This window comes from Dromiciops gliroides, chromosome 2, assembly GCF_019393635.1.
Source record: "Dromiciops gliroides isolate mDroGli1 chromosome 2, mDroGli1.pri, whole genome shotgun sequence".
Lineage (NCBI taxonomy): Eukaryota > Metazoa > Chordata > Mammalia > Microbiotheria > Microbiotheriidae > Dromiciops > Dromiciops gliroides.
In genome coordinates, this window is record NC_057862.1 from 389887009 (window position 1) to 389910283 (window position 23275).

Here is a 23275-nt window from a genome sequence, read left to right on the forward strand (position 1 = left end):
TGGTCGATCATGCCACTTGCCATCTGCACTGGTACTAGAGTCCTGAATCTTTTTGTAGTTGTCTCCAGACAGCAATGGGGGGAATCAATCCAGGTGAAAATGCCATTATTCTCTACCTCTGCACAAAGAATCTTTTTCAATCTATAACCAGCCAAATCATGGATGGGTTTCTCAACAGTGATGAGCACTATGGATGCTGCCATGACTTAGCTCAGATTTCTTTAGTAGGCCATCATGACTATTAAGGGGAATAATGGAAAGATTTGGAAGACAGGAAACTTGATCAACTAAAAACAAAGGGGAAAAAATTATGAGAGAGAAGGAAAAAAGAGTCCAGGAGACTGAGGCAGGAGTCATTTATCAAAAGCTCTCCTAAGATTACAAATGTACACTTTGTCATGGATTCTTTATTTTACACATTTGCACCAAAGCAAGAAATCCAATTACATACAATATCCTGATTCATATTTTCTCTCTGGTACCCATTATATAAATACCCCACAGTGATCTGTTAAATAATGTTAGGAAAAAAATACTGAAAAAAATCTCTTTCTGAACCTTAACCTTAAATGAAGAGCAGAGTATTCTTCATTGTCTGCAAGCACCCAGAAATTTGCTCCCGGCTTAAACACTTTACCCGGGTTCTTTGGAGGTCACACAGCTAAGTAAATCTGACTTAGGGCATCGTAGTGCCTGAAAGCAGCTGAGTCAGGTCACAACACAGTAAAGTCAGAGGTGAGATCTCTCACAGGCCAGCACCACTGTTTCCTTAGCCCTTTTCTGGTCCTTTCAGTAGTCAGAATCCCATTACAAACACCGAAATAGCCCTTGTAATAAGCTGACTGTTGTGTGCCAAATTAATTTTTTCTATCATTTTGCCATTTATTGCCTTCTTCAAGAACTCCTCCAAACTACCTACCTGCATTTTACTGCCAAAATTCCAAAGGGCCATCAACCTAACACACATGTAGCTGCTTCCCCAGTCCCAAACTACCCCAACTTTTCCCTTCATACAGTGTATCCATTTGGTAATTAATTCAGGAGCTATTTTTGCATCAAGGCTGAGCATTAAACTTTCACGCATAAGTCTAGCTGGGATGGCTCATGCACGCACGTGCACATACACACACATACACACACACACACACACACACCCCCCACTATTGCTAAGAGAACCCTGGGGAATTTTGAGAAGCTTCAGCATTACTGATCGATAACTATATTCTAGGAGGCAACAAGGATTAGTGTGAACTCAAGTGAGGTCTTTTAAAGAAGTATACCTTGCCAAGAACACCCCCAGGGGATATCATAGTAAAGAGCAGATTTGGTGAAAAAGAACATTTGGTGTATTACAGACTAATAATTTTCTGAAGTTCCGTGAGACAGCTGAGTTGAGGTGTGGTAGCTTCTATACAGTGGTGATCAGTAATACTGAATTCCTCAAGAGGGAATGAAATGAATCTATAGATACATTGGACTCAAGTACTCTAAACCACAGCTCTTGAATTAGGCATTGTCCTAACACATTTGCCAGGGGCATGGCATTTGGAAGACCAGTATGGATTTTGCCAAAATCTGTGTTTCTGAAACTCAACAGCTTGGCAAGAGAGGATAAGGCAGCTTCTCTTTTTGCAATTTTGCATGGAATGGGTCCAGCAGTTCTCAAAGCCTGCCTATTAACTTAGGATCATTTTCTCAATGAGAATATTTTGTAGGTAGAGGAAGATGGCCAGAAAACCTTTCATAATTGGGAATTCTGTACATCTTCCCTGGGGCCATGAAACTAATTTATTTTTGAAAGGAGACAAGACATTATTTTAGGGAGGTACATCCTAAAGGGTTATAATATGAAGCGTCATTAGTATGTACTCTTTCAACGAAGAGGCTCCTAGCTTAGGAAATCGATCTTTCACATGGTTGGCACTGAACAAAATGCTGCAATGCACCAAAATCTTTACAATACTCTCCCAGTCTCTGCCAAAGTGGAACAGGGCAATCGATAGGAAGAAGGGGGTAGGGGGAAGGAAAAAAAAGGTCAAGTTAAAGAACAACAGAAGAGATCATGACAATCTAATTAACCTAATAATTCTAGAGGGGAAATTCAACAAGACTTCCCTTCCAGTCACATGATAGCTTAAATAAAATAAAATGCAAAAGAGAATTTTGGGTAGTGTTATGTCTTGTTTTGGTTCACTAGGATAGCTTGATAAGCTTATACCAAATTCACCAAGGTCATGGCCCAAGAAGAAATCTTAACACCAGAGCAGGTATAAATGCAAGGAGGATGAATTTCCAGTTCCTTAATGTTGACTTCCTCTGGGTCTTATTCAGCAGGTAAAAGTGATCACAAGGCAGGAGCAGGACTGAGTACTTGGTCAGAGTGGACAGCCAGGCTTAAAAGAACATTTTCTGTTCATGCTGTCCAGGAAATAATTTTCTAGCAATAGAGGCAGTCTATTTGAAGTGTAAAAAGGAGATCCTCAGTTTCCTGAAATTTCACAGCCTTGTCCACAAAATGTATTGGGGGTTTTTTTTTGGGGGGGGGCGGGGAATGTTTGGTACAGGCAGACAGGGATTACAAGCTTTGTGTAAGGATGTAGCAGTTAAGTTGAGCTCTGAGGAAGAAGTAGCATGGGGGAGGAGGGAACTGCCTGTATAAACTCCTTTTTGGCTACCTTCTGAAAAACACTGACTCTTGGGTCAAATGAACACTTAAAATTAAACTGGAAAAGGGGGAGTTTTTAAATTTGGTAGAACTGTTGGGCAAATATGTTCAGTTTATAGTATCAACCAAATCATTTTTTCATGGTAGAACAAGCTAAAAGTAATAGATTTGGTATTGGGAAGGAAAATGGATTTATTTGCAAAGGATGATGAAATCCATCTTTTGAATTTTAGAAAGGAGGCAATTTATAAGTATTTTGTCCCTACCCATGTCCTAGGCCTGACATTTTTCTAATTCACCAGCATAACAAAGCCCATAAGGTCCACTGATGAACATTTCTTGCTAGAACATTTGGTGACGGGAAAACAATTTCTTTGTTCCACTAGTTGAAACAGTGGCTCAGTCTGGTTTGTTTTTTTTTAAGCTAACACATTTTATTTGTCCATTTCATGTTCCAGAGGGGTCACTGCTCAGCTACAAAACCACAAAAAGTCAGATCTGTAAGTCTGGAAGTATATATGGAGTGTTAACAAATGGTTTTTTACCAAAGAGAAACCTGAGACCAATGTCCACATGCTAATTATACCCAAAAGGCTCTGCTGTTGCTAGCAAAGGTGGTAGCAATAATGTTATTCATATAGTACAACAGAAGATATTAATGCTGCATTGACTGAATATATATACCCATGCAGTCACACACATAATCTCGCACTCGAGTTTTTATTTTTAAAATCATGTATATAAATTAAGGACACCCCTCCCCCCAGGCCCTTCATAGTAGGGACTGTTGTTGCACCGTTAGTTAGGAGAAACAGCACAAGTACTATTCTGGGTGAAGTACCCAAAGTGTGAGATGTGAAAGGAGTGAAGTCAACCATCTATGTTATTTGGTATAAAAAGGGGGGGGGCAGGAAGAGAACAAAAAGATTAAATAGTCATTTCTATTTTTTCTCTCTGCCACCCAACTTAAAGTAATCTTTCAAAAGTTTACTGAATGAGAAGGCATACATCTAAATATTCAAATCATCTTTTCTATCTCTTCCCCATGGAAAACCCTTTCATAAAAGATCCGGAGAACACACGGCTAGCAATCAGCACTTTAAGATGATTCTTGTTCTATACTCATATTTGAAAGATCATAGAGATGATACAAGGAGTATCATGCAGAAAAGGATGAACTAGTGGAAGGAGGTTACATTTCATCAACTGGCTGATAGATGCTTATTGTTACATGTTCTTTCATCTACCTTTCTCAGACATTAATACAATGCTCCTCCAGCACTACTTCTGCTGAGAAAGTTGGTTAGGGGAAGAAAAATGTTTAGAGAAATATACAACCTTGCCCAGATCCAAAATCTTTTGGTCTCCTATGCCTAACCAAACTGTTCATACTTTGCAAACACAATTCTGTGTTCTTCCAAAATTCAATAATTAACTTCCCAAAGCTCTCATCTGTATTATTCAGGAGGAGGTAGCTTGCTCCATGAAGGTAATTACAGTGACTGGCAAATATAAGAAGATTCAAGATTCTAATCCACAGGAGCACCAAAGCAGCTAGAGACATGCAAACACCCTTTCATGAGTTCATTAATGGACCTCTTCATAGAAACACTACTCAGATTAAGAACCATTTATGAATGTGGCCTCCTTTGAAACTTATAAATTGCCACCAGGCGATCCTAAGCATCTGGTTAAAATACAGAAAGTATCCTTTCCATCTTGTTTTCCAAAAAAACTGCCAGGAATTACAATACTTTTATTTTCAGGTGGCTACTCACTCACTCACTCATCACCAAGAGCATTCTTGGAAGATGATTAGTATTAAAATCCACTGTCAGAGAGCCCCTCAGATTCATTCTATGGATAGTTCCATTTAAGGGTACCAGATTTCTTCACTGAGAGATACTTCCTCAAGGCTAGGGACCAGAGTCTCTTTGTTTAATGCCTAGCACTCAGGAAGAGCTTGAGGTTTACACAGACATAACCTTCTTAACAGTCTCCTTACTCATATAATCCATACCATCCCCAAATCCCCCATCTCCCCTTCTTTTCAATACTGTTCAAAAATAAATTTTCACCCACTTGCAGTTATTTGTATATGTATAATTCTTCCTCATACCCCTTTCCATTGATATTTCCACAGTTTAACCACATGGCTCATGGCCTGATGAGCCATACATTTTGTGCCACAAAAAAAGAGAAATATTGCTCCCAAGAGAAGAGAGAAAGGAATTAGTGTTTTATGGGGCACAGAGAATGGTTTAGGGAAAACTTCATAGAAAAATTAATTCAGAAAATTTCACATCTATGACTTTTCTTCTCATTCCTGAGGTAAAACAGCTACAGTGTGGCAAGCTTCAAGCAGATCCCATCTTAATAAGGAAAATCACATTCTCCAACTTGGACTGCATCACAGAGGAAAAGGGTAATCCTTCATCTTGAGCATGGCATCACAGTCCTAGGATGGTAAAGCACTTTACCAAAGTGTTATCCTGTTCTGCAAATGAGGTCACTTAGATGACTTGCCCAAGGCCATCCTTGGAATCAAGGGCAGCCCTCAGGACCACACCCAGGACTCCTGGGTCTGCTTTAAAGATGCAACTGGGTTCCTGCTCAAGTGAAGCCTATTTTGCTTTATAAAATAACTTAATTTCATTATTTTCCTCATACCATCCCCATGATTTAGCATTTATCCTTTATATGTTCCTGCCAGAATAACTGAGTCTTTGCATTTAACTTTTGTTTCCCTGGTCCAACATAGCTTTCATGTTCAATGATTTGTATCACAAACCTCTCTCTACCCCCCTCTTCCTTTCTCTCTCTCTCTCTCTCACACACACTCACTCTCCCTCCCTCTGTCTCTCTCTCTCTCTCTCTGTCTCTCTCTCTCTCTCTCTCTCACACACACACACACACACACACACACACACACACAGAACATCTTTCCACTGGTATAACATACTCTAGAACAGAACCAAATACATTTCTGAATACCTAGTCGTTAACAAAGAGGGGGGAAAGGTATGTGCATATAAAAATTATAAACAAACAAAATCCTCATTTTCTCCTCCTTTGTGTTCTCCATACATCATTCCCACCTTGAGGAAAGTTCAAACGTTCTTGTGGGCAGCAATAGATCCAGTTTCCTTAAAGTACAGAGGAAGAAATTAGGTTTCTGTGACATTTTGCTCCCAGTCACACTCTTTTGTTGGATCAATGCTGGGAGGTGTAGGCAGGCTGCTCTTGTTCAATGACAGTACTATTAATAAATTAAAAGTTTTTCTGAAAGTGCTCTTCTCAAAGTTTGTTTCATCATGCTGTGCTCTCCCATTCACCTTGGGGATCCACAGATCCATTTGTCACTTTCTTGACTTTTTTCATATTCTCCATCACTCCAGAAGTTGTCACCCTAAAAAAACATAGTCAGCAGTTAAGAAAACTTCAGGCAATGGCATCTTTCAACAGTCCCCCACCTCGTTAATGTTTTGTTGTTGGTTTTTTTGGTGAGGCAACTGGGGTTAAGTGACTTGCCCAGAGTCACACAGCTATCAAGTGTCAAGTATCTGAGGCCAGATTTGAACTCAGGTTCTCCTGAATCCAGGGCTGGTGCTCTATCTACTGTGCCACCTAGCTGCCCCCACCCCATTAATTTTTGAAAGTAGCAAGCCCTTTTCTTAGGTGAATGTTCTAGATGCATAACCTTGGTATTACTCTCAAATTCCTCACTTTCCCTCATCCCACATTTCCAATCAGTTGCCAAATCTACCTTATGTTATCTCTCAAATAACATTCCTTCTCTTTATTCACATGGGCACCACTTTTAGAACAGCCCCTTATCACCTCTTACCTACATTACTGCAGCAGCCTAACTGATCTCCCTGCTTCAAGTTTCTCCTCACTCCAGTCTATCCTCCATACAGCTACCAAAGTCCCTGTCTTATAGGACAAATCTAACCATGTTACTCTTCTGCTTAATAACCGCTATCACGTCTCTATCACTAAGATAAAATAAACACTCCTCCATTTAGCTTTTGAAGCCCTTCACAATCTAGCCCCAATCTATCTTTTTGGCCTTGCTGGACACTACCCCCATCCCTTGTTCTGAGATGCACTAAACTGCCTTTCTCTCTGTTACTCAATACAACTCTCCAAACTGTCTGCAGACCTTTGTACTGGCTGCCCCAGATGCCTGACATGCACTCGCTCTTCACCTCTGCTTCATAAGAGTCTCTCCTTTCAAGAAGTAGCCCAAGCAACACCTTCCACATGAAAAATTTCCTGATCCCTAATAGTGCCCTCCCTTGTATTCAACTGCTTTTTGTTTGCATTTATTCTCTTTATATTTATTCTGTGGAGACGTGTGTGTGTGTGTGTGTGTGTATTTCTTGTCTCTACCATTGGGATTTAAGATAATTTCAGAGCCTGAACTGTTTTATTCTTTGCATTATATCTGAAGTGTTTAGCACAGGGTCTAGCCACTAGAAGATACCTACTTAATAAATGCTTACTGACTGATTGAATAGGCATGCTTAAGAGCATAAGTGAAAATGCCACATGACTTAAATCAAAACACATAAAGAAGTGGAAGACCATGATAAGGCATGATAAACACCTCTGTACTAAAATATCCCAATGAGTCCTTCACTGGGCCAGGACTGACTGCAAACTATGGCAGTCCATGGACTTGCTACTATATGGTTCAAAAAAAATATTTTGGATTTTGTAAAAAAAAAAAAGGTGCCAGTTTCAGGCACATTAATACACTATAGGTGGAACTGCGGATTGGTACAGGTATTCTGGAAAGTAATTTGGAACTATGACCAAAAAGTTATTAAATCATGAATGCTTTCTGACCCAGTGACACCACTACTAGGTTTATATGCCCAAAGAAGTCAAAGAAAAAGGAAAAGGAATCATGTAGAAAAATATTTATTGCAGTTTTGTTTTGTTTTTGCAGCAAAGAACTAGAAACTAAATGGGTGTTCTTTGATTGGGGAACAGTTGAAAAAATTCTCATATACGAATACAATGGAATAATATTTTGCCATGTTAACCCAATACTATAAAAACTTACAATTTTGAAAGCTGTAAGAACTCTGATTGATGCAATGACCAGCTTGATTCCAGAGCACCAATGAAGAAGCACACTACCCACCTCCTGATTCAAGATGCAGAATGAGATGGATATTTATAGAACATGGCCAATGAAGGAATTTGTTTTGCTTGATTATGCATATTTGTTTCAAGGATTTTTTTCCTTTTCAGTAGTGATGGTAGGAGGAAGACAAAATCAATTTTTTGTTTATTGAATAATGCTTTAATGAGAAAAAAAGTACTTGAGTCTCCTCATAAGTTAAGATTCCTCATCAATGTAATCCAAGTGTGACCATGAAAAACAGTCAAATAGGAAAGATTATCCACTGAGCCACCTAGCTGCTCCTCAATGATTCTTAAATGATCTTTTCTCTATTTTTAGGTTCACGTTTTTGCTATGAAACATCTTCCCCACCTGCCACCCCAAGTCTTTTGACTTTAATATTTGCTTTCTCATGGAATCTTTGGCTTCTATTAGGACATTGCTAATTTTCAGAAAGTTAGTTGCTTGGGTAAGGTTTTGTTATCTCTTTTTTTTTATTATTTTATTTTTTATTTTTTATTTTTTAGTGAGGCAATTGGGGTTAAGTGGCTCGCCCAGGGTCACACAGCTAGTAAGTGTTTAAGTGTTAAGTGTCCGAGGCCGGGTTTGAACTCAGGTACTCCTGACTCCAAGGCCGGTGCTCTATCCACTGTGCCAACTAGCTGCCCCTGTTATCTCTTTTGCTAAACTGCTAATTCCCTTTCCACTTCCTTCTTCCAGAGTTCTCGTTTCTTTCCAATTTTTTCCTCTGGCACTCTGGTTTCATTTAGAAAAAGTTCTGAAATATTCAAAAAAAAAAAAAAAGAAAACAAACAACTCTTGCTTCATTTCTTCCAGAAATTCTAGTTGAATCTGCCCAAGCTTTGTTTTTCTTTGAGGTTTTGTTTGTTGATATTTACAGGTAATTTTCTTCTTTTAGGTTTGTGCTTTGGGCATCCCTGTCCCCATAATGGCTTTTTATGGGGGGATTCTTTTTTTTCTCATTTGCTTATTCTTCCAGCCTACTTCCTGATTTTGGACTTGAAGCTAGGGCCAGATTCTGTGGAATTCTGGAAGTAATGTTTGGGCTAATTCTGGTGCTGCTTTCTTAAGCTACTAAAGAGTCTGTAATTCAAGATCTTAGAGACAGTTTTAGCTGGGAACCAGGAAACTTCCAGTGTTTCCAAAGTTGTGAGATCTAGGGCAAAGTTTGATTACTGTCCCCTACAGGTCTGAGCTCTACAAGTTCCTGACCTGGATTTGGGTTTCAATCACAAACCTGTGGGCTTCCCCTATTTGGAGTTCCTACAGACAGCTACGAGACTGAACAACCATCAGTCAAGTGAAAAGCTTTGTTGGTTCAGAGTGATAGAATTTTAGGTTTCCCTTTGGTTTGGGATTCCTGCCCTGGTTATTCTCCTGTAGGCTTCCAATTGGAGCCACACAGCTGCTGTTTGCTTCTACCCTGATCTTCACCCTGAAATGTAACTCCTACAAGCAGGTCTCCTTCTCAGTCCTCCTTGGATCTATGACCTAGCACTGGGTACTGCGTGACGAAGCTGCTAGTTGGCACTTGTTCCTGTACACTAGAAAAGTTTAGGGCCCTCTATGGCATATTTGGGACCTCTTCTTGCCTTGGTCTACCACCTCTTTTTTTTTTTTTTAAAGTGAGGCAATTGGGGTTAAGTAATTTGCCCAGGGTCACACAGCTAGTAAGTGTTAAGTGTCTGAGGCTGGATTTGAACTCAGATACTCCTGACTCCAGGGCCAGTGCTCTATCCACTGCACCACCCAGCTGCCCCAAGCCCACCACCTCTTTTGTGTTCCATATGGTAAGTCTCTACCAGACACCATCCTCATTCTCTACAAATCTCTGTCTTTTTATGATTTTCCTGGGCTGGAAAAATTTTAGTGACTTTTTTTTTTTGGATTTCCTGATGAGGATGTTGTTTGGTATACTTTCTAGATGCCTGGAGGAGTTGGGGGAAAGGGGCTTGCTATATTTCTTCCTACTATTTCATTGCCTGGGCTTCACCTTCTTCCAACTATAGTTCTTAAATACTGCTCTCTCAGACTGTTATGGCTATTGTCTCACAAACCTTTTTAATCCTCTAAGAGTTGGCATTTTTTCTCCACAAAGATTTTTTTTATGTAAAACATTACCATATTTGTCATTTTGTACAAGCAAACGTGATTAAAAGAAAAAAAAATGAAAGAAAGTGAAAAATAGCATTCTTCAGTCTGTTCCATCAATATCAGTTCTTTCTTTGGAGGTGGCTAGTATGTTTCATAAACAGTCCTTTGGGATTGTCTTAGATCACTGTATTGTTGAGAATAGTCAAGTCATTCAGTTCTTCATCAAACAACATTGCTGTCTCTCTGTACAATGTTCTCTTGGTGCTGCTCACATCACCATACACCAGTTCATACATGTCCTTCCAGGCCTTTCTGAAGTCATCCTCCTTGTCATTTCTTATAGAACAGTAATATTCCATCATTATCATATACCACAGTTTGTTTAGCCATTCCCCAACTGATGGGCATTCCTTTGATTTCCAATTCTTAGCCACCACAAAAAAGAGCTGCTATAAATATTTTTTGTACAAATAGGTCTTCTCTTTTGGGGGATGTCTTTGGGACATAAACCTAGCAATGTTTTTGCTGGATAAAAGAGTACGCACAGTTCTATAGCCCTTTGGGCACAGTTACAAATTGTTCTCCAGAATGGTTGGATCTTCTCACAACTCCACCAACCATGGATTAGTGTCCTGGCTTTCCCATATCCCCTCCAACATCCAATATTTTCCATTTCTGTTATATTTGCCACTCTGATAGGTGTGAGGTGATACCTCAGAGTTGTTTTAATTTTCATTTCTCTGATCAATAATGATCTAGAGCATTTTTTTCATATGATTATAGCTTTGACTTCCTTGTCTGAAAACTGCCTGTTCATATCCTTTGACCATTTATCAATTCGGGAATGACTTGTATTTTTATAAATCTGACTCAGTTCTCTATATATTTGAGAAATGAGGCCTTTATCAGAGATATTTGTTTCAAAAATTCTTTCCCAGGGCAGGTAGGTGGCGCAGTGGATAGAGCACTGGCCCTGGAGTCAGGAGTACCTGAGTTCAAATCCGGCCTCAGACACTTAACACTTACTAGCTGTGTGACCCTGGGCAAGTCACTTAACCCCAATTGCCTCACTAAAAAACAAAACAAAACAAAACAAAAAATTCTTTCCCAGTTTTCTACTTCCCTTTGTAAAGAATTAATTGTTATTTGAGGTTTTTATGCCTCTGCTGGGGCTCCGCAAACTGCACGGTTGTAGCCGTTGCCAGGGCTCTGGCACCTCACATCATCACCACTCACCGACCCCTACATGGGCCTGGCAAAATTATAATGACTGGAAGCCTAGTGAAGGCAGTCATGTGACTGTCAGAGCAGCCATCCCATTGGCTGGGACTGTGTGGGGTTTTTCTAGGTTTTGGGGAGGAGAATTGGGCATTCGAGGTGGAAGCTGGAAAGCAACAGGAGTTCTGCTGCGTATTTTCAGCTGATTCCTGGGCAGTGGTATTTTTTCAGGTATTATAATTTCCCTTTCCCCATTTTATTTCCTTTCCCTTGATCCTACTGATCCTGTTTGTGTTTGTTTTTTTTAAGTTTGTTTTTGTTAAAATAAATCTTGTTCCATTTTGAGGGAAGGTGCCAGTCTCCTTCCTTGCCCCAATATTGTGGCGAGCTGCTTAGCTAGCACTCCCCAATTAAAAATTGGTCCCCACACCTTGTAATCTTGGTTACATCAGTTTTGTTTGTGCAAAAGCTTTTTAATTTTATGTAATCAAAATGATCTATTTTACATTTAATTTTATTCTCTATATCTTTTTTGGTCCCAAATTCTTCTCCTGCACATAAACCTGACTAACAATTTCATACTCCCTTAATTTGCTTATGGTATCATCCTTTATGTGTGAATCATGTACCCATTTTGACCTCATTTTAGTATATGGTGTGAGATGTTGGTCTATACCTAGTTTCTGCCATACTGTTCCAGTTTTCCCAGCAGTTTTTGTTAAATAATGAGCTTTTGTTCCAAAAGCTTGGATCTTTGGGTTTATTATATATACTAAATTACTATAGTCACTTACTATAGTGTAATTTCTATCAATTCTATTGCACTGATCTACCACTCTATTTCTTAGCCAGTACCACATTGTTTTGATAATTACCCCTTTATGATACAGTTTGAGATCTGGTACTGCTAGACCACCTTCTTTTGTATTTTTTTCATTGATTCCCATGATATCCTTGAACTTTTGTTTTTCCAGATGAATTTTATTATCTTTTTCTAGCTCTATAAAATATTTTTTGATAGTTTGATTGGCATAGCACTAAATAAATAAACTTTGGTAGGATTGTCATTTTTATTATAATGGCTCTGCCTACCAATGAGCAATTAATATTTTTCCAATTGTTTAGATCTGACTATTTCTGTCAAAAGTGTTTTGTAGTTCTGGTCTTATAGTTGCTGTGTTTGTCTTGGGAGGTAGACTCCCAAGTATTTTAAAGCCCGGTTATTTTAAATGGAATTTCTCTTTCTGTTGTTGCTGGACTTTATTGGTCATATATAGAAATGCTGATGATTTATGTGGGTTTATTTTGTATCCTGCAACTTTGCTAAAGTTGTTAATAATTTCAAGTAGCTTTTTAGTTGATTCTCTAGGACTTTCTAAGTATAACATCATATCATCTACAAAGAGTGAAAGTTTTGTTTCCTCATTACCTATCCTAATTCCTTTAATTTCTTTTTCTTCTCTTATTGCTATAGCTAATGTAATATTAAATAGAGGTGATAATGAGCATCCTTGCTTCATCTGATTGTATTGGGGAAGCTTTTAGGTTATCCCCAGTACAGATAATACTTGCTGATGGTTATGGATAAATAGTACTTATTTTAAGGTAAGCTTCTTTTATTCCTATACTTTCTAGTGTTTTTAATAGGAATGGGTGCTGTATTTTGTCAAAGGCCTTTTCTGTATCTATTGGGATAATCATATGACTTCTGTTGCTTTTGTTATTGATATGGTCAATTATGCTAATAGTTTTCCTAACCAGCCCTGCATCCCTGGTATAAATTCTACCTTGTCATAGTATATGATCCTTGTGATATATTTCTGTAATCTATTTGCTAGTATTTTATTTTAAAATTTTGCATCAATATTTATTAGCAAGACTGGGCTATAATTTTCTTTCTCTACGTTGGCTCTTCCTGGTTTGGAGATCAGCATCATATCTGCCTCATGAAAGGAATTTGGTAAGACCTTTTCACTTATTTTTTCAAATAATTTATATAGCATTGGGATTCATTGTTCTTTAAATGTTTGGTAGAATTCACTTGTGAATTCATCTGATCCTGGGGATTTTTTCTTAGGAAGTTCATTGATGGCTTGTTCAGTTTCTTTTTTCTAGAACTGGGTTATTTATTTTATTTCTTCTTCTACTAATCTAATTGATATTTTTGTAGATATTCAAGCATTTCATTTAGATTGTCAAATTTATTGGCATATAATTGGGCAAAATAGTTCCTAATAATTGTCTTAATTTCCTCTTCATTGGTGGTGAGTTCACTCCTTTCATTTTTTTTTGGTTGTTGTTTTTTGGGGTTTTTTGTTGGTGAGGCAATTGGGGTTAAGTGACTTGCCCAGGGTCACCTAGTAAGTGTCAAGTGTCTGAGGCCGGATTTGAACTCAGGTCCTCCTGAATCCAGGGCCAGTGCTTTATCCACTTCACCACCCAGCTGCCCCTCTCCTTTCATTTTTGATACTAGTAATTTGATTTTCTTCTTTCCTTTTTTAGATCAAATTAACCAATGGTTTATCTATTTTATTGTTTTTTGCATAAAACCAGCTTCTAGTTTTACTAATTCAATGGTTTTCTTTCAATTTTATTAATCTCTCCTTTGATTTTCAGGATTTTCAATTTGGTGTTTAGTTGGAGATTTTTCATTTGTTCATTTTCTAGGTTGTTTTTTTTTTAGCTGCATGCCCAAATCATTGATCTCCTTTTTCTCTATTTTATTGATGTAAGCAATTAGGGATATAAATTTTCTCCTAAGACCTGCTTTGGCTTGCATCCCATAAATTTTGATATGTTGTCTCATCATTGCAATTTTCTTTAATGAAATCGTCAAAATTTGTTCTTTGACCCACTTGGTTTTTAGGATCAGATTATTTAATTCCTTTTTCTTATTTGGCAGGGCAATGAGGGTTAAATGACTTACCTAGGGTCACACAGCTAGTAAGTGTTTGAGGCCAGATTTTAACTCAGGTCCTCCTGAATCCAGGGCTGGTGCTCTATCCACTGCGCCACCTAGCTGCCCCCATCCACTTGGTTTTTAATTTCTTTTAACTGTCCATTATTGAATGTAATTTTTATTGCATTATGATCTGAAAAGGATGTGTTTACTATTTCTGCTTTTCTGCATCTGGTTGTAAGGTTTTTATGCCCTAATACATGGTCAATTTTCATGTAGGTCCCATGTACAGTTGAGAAGAAGGTATATTCCTGGGGCAGCTAGATGGCGAAGTGGATAGAGCACCGGCCCTGGAGTCAGGAGTACCTGAGTTTAAATCCGGCTTCAGACACTTATCACTTACTAGCTGTGTGACCCTGGGCAAGTCACTTAACCCCAATTGCCTCACTAAAAAAACAAACAAAAAAAAACAAACAAAGGTATATTCCTTTCTATTCCCATTCAATTTTCTCCAGAGATCTATCATATCTAATTTTTCAAGAATTTTATTCATTTTCTTAACTTCTTTCTTGTTTATTTTTTGGTTAGATTTATCCAGTTCTGTGAGGGGAAGGTTAAGGTCCCCCACTAGGATGGTTTTATTATCTATTTCTTCCTGTAACTCATTCAACTTCTTCAAAAATTTAGATGCTATACCATTTGGTGCATATATGTTAAGTATTGATACGACTTCATTGTCTATGGTACCTTTCAGCAAGATAGTTTCCTTCTTTAGCTCTTTTAACTAGATCTATTTTTGGTTTTGCTTTGTCTGAAATCATAATTGCTATCCCTGCTTTCTTTGCTTCAGCTGAGGCATAATAGATTCTGTTCCAGCCCCTTACATGTACCCTGTGTGTATCTCTCTGCTTTAAATGTGTTTCCTGTAAACAACATATTGTAGGATTTTGGTTTTTAATCCATTCTGCTATCCGCTTCCATTTAATTGATGAGTTCGTCCCATTCACATTTATAGTTATGATGATGGTTTATTTCTCTCCATGCTATTTTTCACCTGTTTATCCCCACCCCCCCACTCTGAGCCCCCACCCTCTCCCTTCTCACAAGTGTTTTACTTATGATCACTGTCTTCCCCTATATCCTCTCCCTTGTATCAGTCCCTCCTTCTTCCCCTTCTATTAATACCCTCCGTTTTTAAACTTCCTTATAGGGTAAGATAGATTTCTATATACAAATGAGTGTTTGTTATTCCATCTTTGAGCCAACTTTGATGAGAGTAAGGTTTAATCTTTGCCCATGCCCCCCATCTTCCCCTCCATTATGATAGTTCTTTTATGTCTCTTTGTCTCCCCTCCTTCCTTTCAATTTCTTTTTACCCCTTTATTTTGTTTTTGGGGGTATTGTTCCATCAGTGTCACCTTATGTCTACATATACCCTCTGTCTACATATATATATACTCCTTCTAATTATTCTTATGGTAAAGTTGTTAAAATTTACAAATATTATCATCCCTTCAATATTACCTTACAACTACTCCTAATTGCTCTAGTAAGTCCTCTTATAATAAAGTTAAGACTTACAAATATTATGTAGAACTAGAAATAGTTTAACCTTATTATAATTTCTTACAATTTTTCTTTCTTGTCTTTTTAACCTTTTTATGTTTCTCTTGAAGTCTTGTATTTGAAGGTCAAATTTTTTATTCAACTCTGGCCTTTTAATCAGAAATGCTTGAAAGTCCTCTATTTCATTAAACAAAGATTCTTTTTAAAATATTTCATCTTTAAATTTTTTTTTCCAGTTCCAAATTGTTTTCCTCTCTCTAACCCCACCCCACTTATTGACAAGGTAAGAAACACAAAACCCATTATGTATAAGAAGCCATGAAAAACGTATTTCCACATTAACCATGTTAACAACAACAATAAAAAGGCAAGAAAAATAAAGAAGTAGGAAAAAAAGTGGGGGGAAAAGCTTCAATCTGCACACAGAACTCATCAATTCTCTCTCATAACAAGTACTTTGTAATTGTTTTAGATCACTGTGTTGATTAAAGGACCTAACATTTCACATTGATTATCACTGAAATATTGCTTTTGTGTACAATATTTTCCTGGTTCTGCTCATTTCACTTCATATCAGCTCTTATAAATTTCCCCAGGTTTTTCTGAATCTATTTTGCTTATCATTTCTTTCTTTTTCTTTCTTTTTTTTTTTTTTGCGGGGCAATGGGTGTTAAGTGACTTGCCCAGGGTCACACAGCTAGTAAGTGTCAAGTGTCTGAGGCCAGATTTGAACTCAGGTCCTCCTGAATCCAGGGTCAGTGCTTTATCTACTGCGCCACCTAGCTGCCCCTCTTTCTTTCTTTTTTGCAGGGCAATGAGGGTTAAGTGACTTGTCCAGAGTCACACAGCTAGTAAGTGTTAAGTATCTGAGGCTGATTTGAACTCAGGACCTCCTGAATCCAGGGCCAGTGCTTTATCCTCTGTACTACGTAGCTTCCCCTGCACAACAGAATTTCATTGCAACCATATATCACAAATGGTTCAGCCATTTCCCCACTTAATGAGCATTCCCTCAATTTCCAACTCTTTGCCATCACAAAAACAGTTGCTATGAATACTTTTGTACATATAGGTCATTTTTCCTTTTCTTTGATCTCTTTGGGATACTGACCTAGTAGCAATATTACTGGGTCAAGGGGTATGCACAGTATTTTTATAGCCCTTTGGATATTGTTCCAAATTGTTCTCCAGAATGGTTGAACCAGTATATAATTCTACCAACGGTGCATTACTGTCTCTATTTTTCCACATTCCCTCTAGCATTTGTCATTTTCCTAGTCTATCATGTTAGCTAATGTGATAGGTTTAAGATAGTACCTCAGAATTGTTTTAAATTGCATTTCTCTAATTCTTACTGAGTCAGAGCATTTTTGCATGTGACCATTGATAATTTTGATTTCTTCTGAAAACTTCCTGTTCATATCCTTTAACGATTTATCAACTGGGGTATGGCTCTTATTTTTATAAAACTGGCTCAGTTCATATATTTAAGAAATGAGAACTTTATCAGAGAAATTTGCTGTAAAATCTCTCTCCTTCCCCCATTCCTACTTTCCTTCTAATTCTGGCTAGGCTAGTTTTATCTGTGCAAAACCTTTTGAATTTAGTTTTTAAATTATCATTTTGCCTCCTGTGATCTTATTTTGTTTGGTCATGAACTCTTCTCTTATCCAAAGATCATTCAGGTAATTTTTTCCCCTACTCCCCAATTGGCTTATGGCGTCACCCCTTTATATCTAAATAATGCACAGATTTTGAACTTATCTTGCTCCTCATATATCCTTTTTTTTTTTTAAGTGAGGCAATGGGGGTTAAGTGACTTGCCCAGGGTCACACAGCTAGGAAGTATCAAGTGTCTGAGGCTGGATTTGAACTCAGATACTCCTGAATCCAGGGCCAGTGCTTTATCCACTGCACCACCTAGCCGCCCCCCTACTCATATATTCTTTTGTTTGTTTGTTTATTTGTCTTGGTTTTTTTGCGGGGCAATGAGGGTTAAGTGACTTGCCCAGGGTCACACAGCTAGTAAGTGTTAAGTGTCTGAGGTCAGATTTGAACTCAGGTACTCCTGAATCCAGGGCCGGTGCTTTATCCACTATGCCACCTAGCTGCCCCCTACTCATATATTCTTAAACAGTGTTGGTTAAACTAACAAAATATGTGGGCCCAGAAAAGGAAGGGCTGCATTACTAAAGTTTGCAGAGGCCAGTCACGTGGAGAGGAGAAGCTCTGTTTGGCTACACACCCAAGGCTGTAGTCATTACAATTTGGGGTAGAAATCTTGAAAGAAGAATTACTCCCCCAGAGGTCTTGACAGTGCCAGACCACTTTATCTTTTTAGAAGAGAAAGGGCACAAGTATCCTACAAAGGAATCTTTATTCTTCCTATATTAATTCTGCTACTGGTAAAAAAGTAACTAAAAAGTGTTACTATAGATACCAGTAATAATGAATACAGGCCTGTGGATCACAGACACCTTTCTGAAGCACAGAAAAAATTCCACTGATATAAACCATTATCATTTCTTTTCTGCTAGTTTATATGACCTTGTTTAGAAAGAGTTCACACATTTCTCTGAAAGCAACACAATACATACAATGTTGCTTCTACTAAATATCTTGACTGGTCACTGGGAAATGTTGCAATCAAATCACCAAATAACATACAACAAACCTTTTTATATCTGGTATACTTTCTTCACTTGCCCTCAGGTACTTAACTCAGAAACAAAATGAAATCTAAAGTTTTCCCTACTGAAGACTGAACATTTCTTAGGTTATGATAACCTAGTTGGGGGAAAAAAAGTAGCTAAGGTTTAAACAAGAAAGAAGATCAACATGTTCTGACATATAAATAAATAGAACATATTCCAAACTCTGCTGCCAAATTTCTGGGGCCACACATGGAAATATTTTTCTTCTTTTCTACCTTCTCTCTCCTCTCCTTTTTCCAATTAATTTTTTTTTTGGTGGGGCAATGAGGGTTAAGTGACTTGCCCAAGGTCACACAGCTAGTGTCAAGTGTCTGAGGCCAAATTTGAACTCAGGTCCTCCTGAATCCAGGGCCGGTGCTTTATCCATTGAGCCACCTAGCTGCCCCTCCCCTCTCCTTTTTCAATATAAACATGACTTACTCTGCCTGAATGAAATAGAGGTTAAAAATCAGTCAGTGTGGGAATGTTGTAGCATGAAATCTGTAATTCACACGATTCCATTTTACCAGCAATCTTCAATAAGCTGACCATAATTAGTCTTTTCTAAGCATTCCCAAACTCACAAGGTTGTGAGAATAGCAATTTGTAGCCTAAAGTGAGCTAAATGTGAGCCACTGTTACTTTATGCCAAGTGGACCTCCAACAGAATCTCTTGATGCTAGCTGCAAACCGCAGTACATCTGCATGGTTAAAACAAACAGACTGCATCAGCAAGGAGAAGTAAGCCAGGATTACATTAGCATCCCAAAGATCTCAATAAGGAACTAAGGGAAGTTTCAGCAGCTTCTCTGTTTCATGTTTCTCTTTTCACTGGTTCCAGTTGGTGCAAATGACAAAGAAACCAAATAAGCAGAGCTGGCTGGCCATGCTACAGAGAGCTATCCTTTAATGGATCTGTGGGTTAGCTCATCAACGGTCACCTCTTATTCCTCTTGCTCTTATTACATCATTGACCCACCTGCTTTTCCAATGTAATATGCACTTATGGTGAACAAGATAAAAAGCTTCACAAATAATTCAGTTACTAGGTAAGTCATAGTAACTGTCAATGTAAGTTGTTTGGTTGTTTCTCAATTGTGGCTGACTCTTCGTGACCCCATTTGGAATTTTCTTGGCAAAGATGCTGGAGTAGTTTGCCATTTCCTTCTTCAGTTCATTCATTTTTTTGGGGGGGGGGGCAGGGCAATGAGGGTTAAGTGACTTGCCCAGGGTCACAACAGCTAGTAAGTGTCAAGTGTCTGAAGTCAGATTTGAACTCAGGTCCTCCTGAATCCAGGGCCAGTACTCTATCCACTGTGCCACCTAGCTGCCCCTCTTCAGTTCATTTTACAGATGAGGAAACTGAGGTGAACTGGGCTAAGTGACTTGCCCAGGGTCACACAGCTAGTAGTGTCTGAGGTAAAATTTGAACTCAGATCTTTCTGACTCCAGGCCTGGCACTCTCTCCATTTTGCAGATGATTTAACTAATAGATAAGCCATAATAACTGCCACTGTAATGTTAGCATCTAAAGAACAGATCTGTAGTGCAGAAACTCAGATTTGCTGTGTTGAAAGCAGCTTTAGGTTATCTACTCCACCATCATTCCCTACTGCCTCCATTTTGCAACTGAAGAAAATTAGGCCCAGAGATGGTTAAGCAACTTGCTCAAGGTCACATAAATGTTAACAGAAGAACCATTAGAATGTAGGTCTTCTAGGAGAACATCACACACAGTAACAACAACACTGTGTAATGATCAGTTGTGATAGACTTGGCTCTTTTCAGCAATACAGTAATCCAAGACAATTTCAAAGGACTCATGATAGAAAATGTTCTCTACATCCAGAAAAAAGTACAGTGGAATCTGGGTGCAGACTGAACCATACTGTTTCTACTTTTTTTTTTCTTTTTTGAGGTTTTTCCCTTTTGTTCTGATTTTTCTTTCACAACATGACTAATGTGGAAATAATATATAACATATCAGATTGGTTTCTGTCTTGTGGAGGGGGGAGGGACAAAAATTTGGAACTTAAAATCATATAAAAATGAATGTTGAAAACTAACTTTACATGTAACTGGAAAAAAAATACAATTAAGACTGGGGGAAAGAAAAAAATCTGCTCTTTTCTGACTCTCAGTCTGCTGATCTGAATTTCACTCTGATGCAGCACTATAGGCTTAAGCCAAAGTAATTAGCATGATTGTTTCTGCAACCTAACACAGAATGTCCCCTGGATTGAAATGTAGCTTGGCATAATTAATAGATTACTCAATCTGACTTCAATTCCCCTGCTTCCACTTCTCACAATAAATCAAATCAATAGGCAGCAAGAGGTTAACAGTAGTCTTGAGAATGGTAGACTGGAAGCAGAAATCTAAGAAGTCTACTTCCCAGCTGTGGCAAAGACAGTCAGCATTTCCTCCCCCACTGCTCTTAGTCACAGGATGACAGAAATAATCCAGATCACCATGAATATGCATGCTAAACGTAAAGGCTACCAAGTCTAGTAATTAAAATTGCATTCAATACTTTTTAACTTACTGAATTTTTAATGACAAGTTCCATTACTGAAAATTAGAAGCATCTTTGAATCTCAGCCCAGAGAAAGACACTGAAGTAAGAAGGGAAAGGGATTAAGACTGAAAATCAGTGTTACTTATAATTATACCATCATTTTATATTCTCATAGGGAGACATATCTGGTCTGGTAGTTTAATAACTACACATGAGGCAAATGATTCCTCTCTCTGAAATCAGGAACAGAAAGGATTTTCACCTAGTGGCATGGCTGAAATAAGGGTCAAGTTACCTCTTCCTGACCAATGGCTTTCCTTTGAAATATTCATGAATAGCTAATCAGACATAATATCAACAAATGGATTATGTCACAGCAATGTACTTTTAGAGCAAAACTTTAGACAGGAGGTGGGAGGGAAATGACAAAGGAAAAATGTACCAGAGGGGAACCTCCAAAAACTGAATGAAGCTCAGGTCACAGCAAAGGAAGGAGTGGGGAGCACTCAACAAATGGGAGCTCAAAGGGCCTCCAGGATGTTGCTTGTCACAAAGGAGTTGAACCCTTGGAAGAGCTCTTCACTTCAAATGAAGTCCAAATCTGGTCATCAAGAAATCTCAACAAAGTAAAAGTTGGGGAGTACTCATATGCGATAATCTGCTTAAACCAGATCTAAATATTAAGCTTCCAATTACCTGTGGGGTGCTCTACAGCCCTGTGTATATCATTTTCTGCTAGTGAGTACAGAAAACACCAGAAAACTAGTCAATAGCTTGAAACCAAGTTGCCCATTTGAGGGGACTGGCATAAGGGGAAAGGAGTATTATGACTGAATGGCAAAAGATGATGTGTGTTGATATAATGATATGAGTGTTCTACTCCCTTAGACTAACTTACTCCTAAAGGAAAGAACTTTTGATGTTTTTAGTTCTCATTTAATGGGGTGCTCTATATTAGCCAAAATGGACTATTATGTCTTATCTCTGGGTATTTACCTAGGACCTTCTCTCATAACTAAGATACATTCTTCTCTTTTGACTTGTCCTGCATAGGTGACATGGTGGGAAAAAGATGAAATGCCTAAGGAATCCCAAGTATATCAACTTGTTAAGCAATGCGTGCCAACTGCATAACAAATCAGGACCAGTTGCTTCCGTCAGCTTTGGCACTGTTGACACAGTCACTAGATGGAATCAGTGTGGTTCACTCAATTCCCACTCACCACTTGGTATTCTAATTCCCTCAGTCACACGAACAGACTTTTGCCTCAGTTCATACCCCTTTCCTTATTCTTTTCAGATGAAAGTGCTTTCTTTCTTCTCAAAGTTTCTTAGAGCATTTAGAATCACCTGTATCCTTTGCTTCTCCCACATCCCACCTTACCTTATATTTCCCTGTGTCCATGTATGCCCTCAAGAAAACATCAGTGTTTAAATGGTAGGGATGAGGTAATTTTGAAATCTTTGAATCCTCAGAGCTCTGCATCTAGTCGGTTTTTACTAGATCAAAGTATTACTTGAATTGAATTGACCTCAAGCCCTTTTAGAAGATGAAGCTCTGGATGCTTCTGGCTTGACTTATCTCTAGGAGATTAAGACAGGAGTCATCTGGAAAGGACATTTTCCTAACCAGAAAAGGGAAATAATAGTTCTGGGTTGCTTCTCCTTCAGAGAAAGTTTATATTTAGTCTTTTCAGTCCCTTTCAGATGAATATAGATTGCACTGATAATCTGAACCTAAATTCAGGCCTTTTCTGCTATGCCATCTCTAATAAATGCATAGAATTCTTTCAACAAAGGAATTCTTAGCAACTCTGGGAGAACTTCCCCAGATCAATAATTCTTTTCCTATTTATTTATTTATTGGAGGCAGCTGAATTCTTTTCTTATTTAAGGCTCTTCAGTCTCGTTAAATGCAAACTATAAAGGTGCATCTAGGGACAGACAACTGTTCTCCTTTTCACAGACTGCATTTTTATAAGACATGGTACTGGGGCAGCTAGGCGGCACAGTGGATAGAGCACCTGCCCTGGAGTCAGGAGGACCTGAGTTCAAATCCGACCTCAGACACTTAACACTTACTAGCTGTGTGACCCTGGGCAAGTCACTTAACCCCAATTGCCTCACTAAAAAAAAAATATGGTACCAAAATTCCCCCTTTCCCCCCACCTCATCAAGCAGGGAGTGTATGTATATGCACATATATACATTTAGTAGTTTCCTTGGTGGCAACACCTACCCTAAAGTAGCATAACCATGCAGTTACAGTATCAAGGATCTTTTTTATACTGGAGAGATTCTCACTTACTTCTTAGATGCAGAGAATGCTGTCTATGTTGGAGTGAGTAAATAAGATCACTATATCAAAGCTCCTGTGTGCCTTGTCTTCTCCCAGGTGAGGTGAACCCTTGGAACATGCTAAATTCAAATCCAGATAGCTAAGAATCCCAAGCAAGAAAAGGCC

The 23275-nt window shown here is 38.4% G+C and overlaps 1 protein-coding gene across 2 annotated transcripts in view; it reads right to left on the reverse strand.

Moving 5' to 3' along the window:
• Positions 1 to 339: 339 nt before the first annotated feature.
• GPR107 (G protein-coupled receptor 107) overlaps positions 340 to 23275 on the reverse strand; it is a 104875-nt gene continuing 81939 nt past the window's right edge. For both annotated transcript variants that reach the window (XM_043981440.1, XM_043981441.1), the window contains one exon: positions 340 to 6074. In XM_043981440.1, the coding sequence (XP_043837375.1) occupies positions 5978 to 6074 (97 nt within the window). In that variant the 3' untranslated portion in view covers positions 340 to 5977. The remainder of the gene's footprint in view (positions 6075 to 23275) is intronic.